The 9,874-nt window shown below is 50.1% G+C and overlaps 1 protein-coding gene across 1 annotated transcript in view; it reads right to left on the bottom strand.

The window, feature by feature from the left end:
* Window positions 1-9,874, bottom strand: part of cers1 (ceramide synthase 1) — a 32,410-nt gene that overhangs the window by 5,129 nt on the left and 17,407 nt on the right. The window contains exons 2-6 of the mRNA XM_056604639.1: window positions 8,818-8,977; window positions 4,455-4,635; window positions 3,045-3,206; window positions 2,329-2,476; window positions 1,534-1,694 (exon numbers count right to left, since the gene is read on the bottom strand). Of these exons, the coding sequence (XP_056460614.1) occupies window positions 1,534-1,694; window positions 2,329-2,476; window positions 3,045-3,206; window positions 4,455-4,635; window positions 8,818-8,977 (812 nt within the window). The remainder of the gene's footprint in view (window positions 1-1,533; window positions 1,695-2,328; window positions 2,477-3,044; window positions 3,207-4,454; window positions 4,636-8,817; window positions 8,978-9,874) is intronic.

Genomic DNA, 9,874 nt, shown 5'->3' with positions numbered 1-9,874 from the left:
AAACTGCGATTGCGATTTAGTATGCGATTTTTCTTCCTTATGTTCTGTATTATTGCCTAAACAAGCAATAATTCATTCTAAAGTATGAACAACACAACAATGGAAGAAGTCATCATATAAACTGATTTTTCTTTTAGGCCAGGCCTATTTGTTGAAATTAATTGATGCATGAATTGGTATTATAACATATTTATTTTACTATTGAATTGTTAAAGAAAATAGTAAAAAAAACAAAAAAAGCGTTCTATTTTTTTTGCGTTCTATGGCGATTTCGGTTTGAACTAGATCAATGGTTCAGCCCTAGGGCCGGCCCCCTGGCGGTCAGCGGATGCTCTGGCGCAGGTCGGTCGTGCTCAAGGGCGGGCTGATAAGGAGCAGGGTTGGGTCACGTCGCCTAATCGAATCTCCATGCAAACGGACGCACTTTGATCCTATCGGCCAATCAGGGCTGGCGTGCATCGCGATAACCTCTGCCTGAGATGCAGCCCTTCCCCACATCAAGGCCCCCCCCCCCCACCCGACTCGAGTTTGTCTACATTTGTATATGCAAAACAATTTATATTTGGGAAAAGCTTCAGGGCTTAGTTTGAATCGTCAACACTGACCGGGCTTGACCTTGTTGACCTGGGTTTCCCTATGACAGCCAATCACGGTCCAGAAGGGACTGTTCAACTTTGGCGATAGGTGGTGACACTCATAGTGAGAGGCCTGGATCTCACAAGACCGCAAACAAAGTGTTTGAACAAACGTGTCTGTTCTGATAAACAGACAGGTACAATACAGCAGACACACGCATGCGTGAGTACACACACACACACACAAACACACACACACACACACACGCACACGCACACACACACAGTGAGATGTGATGGTTTGTATGTGTGGGAAGCCAACAGTATCTAAAGGGGCTTCTGCATGTCAGCGGTGGAGGGCGAGCGATGTAATCAGCAGAGGATGATCCAGAGACACGTGGCCGGCAGCCGATCCCACTGATCTCATTGAAGATAGAGAACAATGCATCCAACCGGAGCTTCAAAGATAGCGGCCCAATCAGAGAGATACACAACGCCTCTTTAAGTATGGTGTGCGCTTCCTTGCCCAACAACGACCAACAGCAGTGCAGAGCAAACTTTGATCCGCCTCTCGAGCTCAATCTCAACCACCAACCGCCATGCTTAGCTAAACGCTAGCCGTCGTATTCATGCCCCTTCCAGTCAAACGAGGGCGTTCCCTTCCTGCAATGGTTCCTTTGCACCTTTGGGTTTGGTTTGGCCCCATCAAGCGAGATGCGTTAAGGGGCTCCACTTTACGACCCGAGGCCGTTAAGGGCAGAGTCTAAATGGCTCTCAGAATGGGCCTGATGCAAGCGGAAACACACACGCACGCACGCACGAGCGCACGCACGCACACGCACACGTACACACACACACACACACACACATACACACAGCGTCCACTTGCTCGTGGCTGGGGATAAACAGCTCCTCCTATCAGGTCCCGGCTCCTCTCAAGGCCTCCACTGCGACTCACCCGTGGACGGCGCTGTGGTCGTGCTGGTGGTCCGAGTCGTTGGCTTGGTGGGCCGGGACCAGCCCAGCCGCGGCCGCCTTCACCCCCTCCACCTCCTCGTACTCCCGGACGTCGTTCACCTCCTTCATCTTCAGCACCTTCACCACAAACACCACGATGAACTGGGAGGACAGAAGGAGGAGAGGAGAGGTTAGGACGGGACCATCCGGAGACACTTGGTCTGCACACTCGGCGCTTGTGTGTGTGTGTGAGTGAGTGAGTGAGTGAGTGAGTGAGTGAGTGAGTGAGTGAGTGAGTGAGTGAGTGAGTGAGTGAGTGAGTGAGTGAGTGAGTGAGTGTGAATGAGTGAGTGAGTGAGTGAGTGAGTGAGTGAGTGAGTGAGTGAGTGACTTAGTGAGTGAGTGAGTGAGTGTGTTTTTGTGTGAGTGTGTTTGTGAGTGAGTGAGTGAGTGAGTGAGTGAGTGAGTGAGTGAGTGAGTGGGTGAGTGAGTGAGTGAGTGAGTGAGTGAGTGAGTGAGTGAGTGAGTGAGTGAGTGTGTGAGTGAGTGAGTGAGTGAGTGTGTGAGTGAGTGAGTGTGTTTTTTTGTGTGTTTGAGTGTAACCGTCCATCGGCACAGATAATCCACGGGTTCTCTTCTCAAACACAAAACGACACATTTACCCCATGAATCCTCATAAGGATTCGTAAGTCAGCGCAATCAAAGAATAAGCAGATAAGACAACACTTCACTACATCCCAGGTGACGTTCATCCCAACTCAACGTGCAGACAGTGTTTCGTTCCGTTGCGTCTCACCAGGAACCAGTAGATGTTCATGAGCAGCAGCGCCAGCAGCAGGGCGTTGAAGAAGAAGTAGAAGGGGATGTGAGGGACCGACTGCAGGCTGGAGACACAGGTGGCGTACAGCACCTTCAGGGGGAACCAGTACAGCCGGAACCAGAACCTGATGGGGGGGACAAATAGAGGGGGGAAGCCGGCCTTAAGGTCAGGACGGTGGGACAGTCCGGCCACGCTGACACACGACCGCTCTGACAGGTAGAGGGAGAGTCTGACCTCGATGGACATTGAAAGGCATTGAGAGAGGGAGAGTGGGCTTGAGAGTGAGGAAGAGAGCACAAGTGAGACTGAGAGAGGCGGACAGACAAACAGACATAGAGAGAGAGAAGCAGTGAAAGGGTGGGAGAGAGGGAGAGAGACAGGGAGAGAGAGAGAGAGAGACAGAGGAGAGAGCGAGAGAGAGACAGGGAGAGAGAGAGGTAGAGCGAGAGAGAGAGAGAGAGTGAGAGTGAGAGAGAAAGAGAATGATCGAGACTGATGGTGCAGGAAATAAAATGGAACACAGGTGCGCTTCTAAATTTGCAAAGCACACCGGCATCGATCAAGAGCTCAACGTCACCTCAAAGCCTCCCTCGTTTCTCCCCCTTTGAATGCAAATCCATCCCGAGAGTACAAACAGCTCCTTTGAAACCTAAAACACCCCCGCGGGCTCCGGTCCTGTCCGGCCCACTCACCAGGTGATGCTGAAGCTCACGGAGCCCATGTTGGACAGGATGTCGTTGAGCAGGTAGTAGCTCCCTCCCCGGGACTTCAGGTACACGTTGAGCTTGGTGAACTCCAGCTGGATGTCGTTGATGTCATGCAGGAAGAGCACCAGCACGCCCACGTTGTGGTACCTGGACGGGAGGCGAGACGCACGGAACACAGACTCAACATCTCCATCTGAGTCTGGGGCTTCCTTTAGCTTCTATCCTTCTGAGTCTGTAGCTTCCTTTAGCATCTATCCTTCTGAGTCTGTAGCTTCCTTTAGCATCTATCCTTCTGAGTCTGTAGCTTCCTTTAGCATCTATCCTTCTGAGTCTGTAGCTTCCTTTTGCATATATCCTTCTGAGTCTGTGGCTTCCTTTTGCATATATCCTTCTGAGACTGTAGCTTCCTTTTGCATCGAACCTGAGTCTGTAGCTTCCTTTAGCATCTATCCTGAGTCTGAAGCTTCCTTTAGCATCTGAGTCTGAAGCTTCCTTTAGCATCTACCCTGAGTTTGAAGCTTCCTTTAGCCTCTACCCTTCTGAGTCTGAAGCTGACTTTAGCATCCACCCTGAGTCTGTAGCTTCCTTTAGCATCTATCTTTCTGAGTCTGAATCTTCCTTTAGCATCTATCCTGAGTCTGTAACTTCCTTAAGCATATATCCCGAGTCTGTAGCTTCCTTTAGCATCTGAGTCTGTAACTTCCTTTAGCATCTACCCTGAGTCTGTAGCTTCCTTTAGCATCCACCCCCATGAGTCTTTAGCAGTGTGGTGTTTCTGACCCGCTCCACTGTAAAGGTCTGTGAGGTGGCCTTGCAATGTGGTGTATAATAAAACCAAATTAACCTATAAATCGATACATAGATGGCTTTTGTCTGCAACAGATTGTCCATTTAATTTGCCCTTCGATACCGCGGCGCAGGCAGAGAGCGCTTTGCATTGTGGCTGGATCACGTTTCCTGTTCCTCTTTCAGCCTACAGACTAAACAGTGATGATGCGATATGGTTAAACACTGAGTCTGAGGGCCGAGAGCAGGCAGCCTGAAGATCTGTTAATACGGCTAATTTTATCCCATGAACAGTGATCGTTGCCTTGATAACATTATGCATCACCTGGGTGGGCATAAACCTCGTGTTTGGTGCCGAGCACGGCCAGATCTGATCCCAGCCTAACCCAGGGCGCTGAATGCAGTCGGCTGACAAGCCAGATTTATTTGTAGATCCCATATTGCTCCGAGTGTTTTTAATAATAACTATTTAACAATTATGCAGGAGGTCGGAGTGACAGCCTCTCACTCTGGAACGCCTACAGATAGTCAGCGGACATTTTGGATGAACCAAGACCCAATCAGCTAAGCTTGGACTCAACTCCCCCCCCCCCCCCCTAGTCTCCGCACCTGAAGGCGTAGGAGAAGGAGATGAGGGCCAGCGTGATGACGTGGTGCACCACCATGACGGCCGAGTCTTTCCGCCAGGCGTCCATGTACACCGTGGCGTAGATGGAGTGGCCGTAGAAGCTGCCCTGGATCAGGTAGGCGATGGCGATGTCCGTGGGCACCGACATGCCGCTCTTCCAGTCTGGAGGGCGAGGGGGGGGGGGGGAGTGAAGGGGCAAATGGTAAGTGGACCGCGTTTATACAGCACTTTTCTTTTAAAGATTTTATGTTTGCATTTTTATTCTTTATTAAAGATTGAGATAGAGAGGACTGTATGGGAGAGAGAGGGGAGGACATGCAGCAAAGGACCGGACAATGGAACCCGGGGCGCTGTGATCAGGACTGGGCCTTAATGGTACTCGATGTAGCCGGAGAGCCACCGGGGCGACTCAAAGCACGTTACAATCATTGCCTACCATTCACCCATTCATGCACACATTCACACACCGACGGCGGTGTCAACCAACGCAAAGGCGACAGCCAGCTCGTCGGGAGCAGTCAGGGTGATAGGACAGGGGGGGGTCCCGAGTCCAGGCCCGAGACGTACACAGTCTAGCTGTGTGTGTCACGTGAGGGGGGTCAGCGGCACACGGAGTCGGGCGGGCTGAGTTGGGCCACGCGGGGAGGTGTGGTGTTAGTTCAGGTTGAGAAGGATCGTAAACAGGAAGCTCATCCGTTCCTCGGCGTGTTGAATAAAGGTTAAGAACGGCCTGTCCAAAGTTAACCGTGCAGACCAGTGTAACAGCACCAAGGCCTCGGATTGAACTGGAACACCGGATTGGAATGTGCTGATCCGCTGAGTTCAGCTGTTGGCTCCGGGTTCTCGCCCGGGTCACCTACTATTCCGCCGTTATCGCAGATAGGAGTCCGAGCCGAGACAGGGGCGGACGCTAAATCAATATTAATATCAACCGCAATAAAACCCGCCGGGATAATGGCGTTTTTGAAATGCGTTTCCGATACACAGTTAACGGCATCGATCACTGACTCAGCCGCCCCACCTGAGTCAGTGTGATGCAGTGTTCAGGCAGAACACATTAGGCCACGACGGTGCTTGGCGACGTACACGCAAGCAGCCACCAAAGCTCTGCACGGAAATCGCAGTAACAATGTCGGCGACACGAGTTCCCCTTACCGCGACCTGAGTACCGCGACCCCCCCGTAGTGATGAGGTCGACGAAGACCAAACAGTGGATGAAAGAGGGTCGGACCACTTCACTTGTGTTTACTTGCAATGCGGTATCGTTACCGTTTTGGTGTTTGGACCCGCACTTACTCCGAAAGAATCATCGCCTGCTTTTAGTTATCAGACAGTCAAACGACCGTAAAAACCAGCGTTTCCATAGCGTGGACGTATTAGAGAAATGCACAGCCACTTATCCTGATCCCCCTCATCCGCAAACCGCCACTCGCCACACCATTTCACCGTCTGTGCGGAAGCACCCCAGAGAGGGCTAAGCTTCCAGGGCACTTATGTTTAATGCCACGCTGGTTGTGGATGTGTGGAGCTCCATCGGAGCAGTGGTCGATGTCTGCGGTGGAGGTCTGCAGCATCACTCATTGCCCTCACTCTTTACTTTGGCATTCTGAACTCTGAGCACTGTTCGTTTTCTGTGATCCTGCGGTACTACTGTTGAACTATAATGTCTACATAAGATAGACCGAGTTTTTGATGGGTTTATTTCGGCGGTAATGGAATGTTTATTTTGAAAGTATCTGAAGGGGGGCGGACAAACTGAACTTCGCAGGGGTCACAAGTAATGAGGCGATTCCTGTCACAATTTTTTGACAATATACTATATCATGTTTGAATTTTAAGTCATATAATTTAATGTAATTGTATTGTATGCTATCATACTGATTGACGGAATCGTAATAGTTGTCGTATCAGATGATCCAATCTGAGATAGGCGGTCTCAGATTAAACGCCTTCAAATGACGATGGGGTGCATGGTGTTTGATCTGTGATTACCGACACACTTTTTCCCCTGCCTCACAGGGTTAGGGTTAGTGAACTTTAGTGTACTGTAGTCCAACGTGATCACTGTTCTTTCCAGCGTGTGACCTGTGATTCCATTGTCCAATCAACCTATCGGGAGGCCTTCTATGACAATCAGTCACTTATCTCTTTTCTTCAGAGACATTTTGCTAGCCTGTTTGATTCAATCACAGGTAGACCAGAGTGGACACGACGGCGGCCTGCTTTCAGCGCGTTACAGCCAAACGTCCAGGTGAACACTGCAGAGTACAGAAGGTCATCTCTGTGCCCTGCTGTCAGACGAGATGGGTCCGTGGAAGGCGCCCCCCCCCTGTAAGCCAGGTCCCCCTAGAACCCTCTCCCTGGGTCGGACAGGGTTAGGCGCAGGCCTTGTGTAATGTATATCGATCGGCCTATCAGTCATTAAGCATTGAGAAAGTAAACACGACTGCATAGAGGACCGGCTGGCAACGAGTTACGTGGAAACATTTGCCCCCCCCCAGTCTCTCATCGTTCCGACTGTTTCCCAAAACTGCCCTGCTAGCTTGCTTTCATCACTTCCCCTCTTCGGCATTATCTCATTTACCTCCAATAACCTGCACTAACCCCCCCCGGCCCTCTCTCGTTTCAGCCTGTCTCCCTTGTTCTCTCTCTCTCTCTCTCCCTCCCTCTCTCTCTGTCTCTCTCTCCCTCTCTCTCTCTCTCTCTCTCTCTCTCTCTCTCTCTCTCACTCTCTCTCTCTCTCTCTCTCTCTCTCTCTCTCCCTCTCTCTCTCGCTCTCTCCCTCTCTCTCTCTCTCTCTCTCTCTGTCTCTCTCTCTCTCTCTCTCTCTCTCTCCCTCTCTCTCTCTCTCTCTCTCTCTCTCTCGCCCTGTCGACACTGTCTCCGTTAAGACCCAAGTCCCGCCAGGTCCCTCCATTCCATAGCTCTCAGGCTATTAGAGACCATCTTGGTTTCTAAAGTGCGGGGAGAGGGAGGAGGAGCCAGCCCCCCCCCCCCCCCCCCCCCCCCCCGCCCGGGGGGGGGGGGGGAATCTGGACGGGAGCCCCAGCAGCCCTCATGTCTGACGGAACGTGCCAAGCAGGAGCTATAAAATAATCATTATTGGTTTAGGAGTGGGGCTTTCTCCAGGCCTGGGGCCTGCGTCTCCCGGATCCATCCCCAGGTCGGGGCTAATGGTCCGGCCACTGCGGAGATGGTGCGCCTGTTGTGGGCTCTGTTATGGTGCCTTCATAGGAGACTGCTGATTCACTTATAATGAGGCTGAGTGAGTGTTTCCCCCCCCCCCCCCCTTGCATGCAGTGTTTCCCCGAAAACAGGAGCACAGCACAACCGCTGGATCAGCAGCGCCACTGCGGTCAGCCTTGCAAAACAAAAAGAGATGAATAATAATAATATAATTAGGCACATCAGCACCGTGCACGTGCACATCAGCACCGTGCACGTGCACCTCAGCCCTGTGCAGGCAAACTTCAGCACTGTGCACGTACACTCAGCATTTAGAACATGCAAATCAACAATGTGCACACGCACATCAACATAGTGCACGTGCACATCAACATAGGGCAACTCCCAGACACACCCCAGTGACGCGCTGGAAAAACACTGGGATCTCTAGTAATGGAAACGCTATGCACTTTTTTATGATATCATGAACACAACTAAGTGAAAAATAGCAATTGGTGAATAATTCATGCTGAAGGAAGTGTAAACAAACACAAAGAACAACGTTGAATGTCAACAACTATGGTAATTCAATTTGTTCGGATTCGGTCAATAGGGCTTGTTTCAAAAACAGGAACGCATATAAAATAAACTCAACTTTAGGTTATTTTGTCTCAGTTTAATATCAGTAAAATTGTTTCAAACAACAAATGACTGTAGCAGTTTCAAATCTGCATTGTGAGAGTGATGTGTGCTTGTGTGTGTGTGTGTGTGTGGGTGCGTGTGTGTGTGTGAACGAGGTCACATATCGGTGTTTTCAATCATGGAAGTAAAAGGCCAAAGGTACTCTCTGAGTCTTAGTTCACTGAACCCCATGAACCCGATGAACCCTTTATCTTCATTAAGTGTTTTACAAAGCTTGATCACTTCCGAGAAGGAAGATACACTGTGAACAGTACCACAGATCCAATGTGAACACCCTGACAAATAAACTATGACAAAGAAAGAATGACCGCGAGGAAGAAGGGAAAGAAAGAAAGAAGGTAAGAAAAAGAGAAATAACAGAGGACCAAGAAAAAGTGACGGGAGTGACAGGCAGAACGATAGAAACGAAAGAAAAAACCTTGAAAGCAGATACAACACGACTTTTAATAGCTTCTGCTCCACGCCACGGCGTCTCACCGTAGAAGACGGACGGGGGGTCGTAGAAGAAAGTGTAGGAGGTGAAGAAGAGCAAGTAGGTGCTGTACGACCAGGACATGGTGTAGAAGACCAGCTTCCACGCACTCTCCGGCATCTTAGCCGCATCCTTGTTCTGCAGCTTGCACCGCTGCGCCAGCGGCTACGGGGGACAGAGGAGAAGAGAAAGATGAGACAACAGGAAAAATCGAATCCCGGGTTGGTTTCACATTCTTTTATAGGAACACACGTCGGGGCCGGTGAACAGCTGATAGACCCAGGGGGGGGGGACCAGTGTGTTTCAGTTGAGATTTGGAAAAAATCCCGGATGACCTCTGGGGCCCTCGCCCCGCTCAAGGCGACCGCATCCTAACCTCTCCCCCCCCCCCCCCCCCATTGGCCTCAATAACTAAACTCAAGTTCCGCGGTGTAATGACTGAAGGTGAACTCGAGCCCGCCCCCCCCCCTCCCCACATCAACGTCTCTTTGTGTCACTGCTGTGTTTCTAAAAAAAAAAACACTTCCTCAAAAAAAGGCTCAGTTTGACACCGCCATGCATCGCGACGCAGACGACAGCGTCGGTGAAACACCAAAGAGCATTTCTTCATGAGCAGGACTTGTCATTGATCAACCTGGTCATGCGATACAAAAAGAGGATCTATAAACAAACCATGAGTGTGACTAAACTTTGATGTGTTTGTTTGATACACTAAAGAACGTGGGATTCGATTAGATTAGTGTCCAGTGGTTTATGTTGATTAAATTGAACAGTACGGCTTTAAGTCTTGCACACCATTGCATAAAAGCATCCTGTCAGAGGTGGCCATCCGTATTTGGATGAGTGCCTTCTGTGAAGACCCTGTTTAGTAATCTTCTAAAAGGATATAGGCCTAAATATAACTATGGATATTTTTGGATGCAGACCCAAAAGTGAAATCCTTTATGGCTCCTACTACATTCCCATGATATCACGGTGATATCAAATCAATACCGACTAGCTACAACCCAACACGGTTTGGTCCAGGATAGTGTTGAAGACAGACGACATATTATCTCTTTC

The sequence above is a fragment of the Gadus chalcogrammus genome, chromosome 12 (genome assembly GCF_026213295.1).
Source record: "Gadus chalcogrammus isolate NIFS_2021 chromosome 12, NIFS_Gcha_1.0, whole genome shotgun sequence".
Classification (NCBI taxonomy): Eukaryota; Metazoa; Chordata; class Actinopteri; order Gadiformes; family Gadidae; genus Gadus; species Gadus chalcogrammus.
The sequence above is the reverse complement of the archived record's forward strand: the minus strand, read 5'-3'. Positions and strand labels throughout refer to the sequence as shown.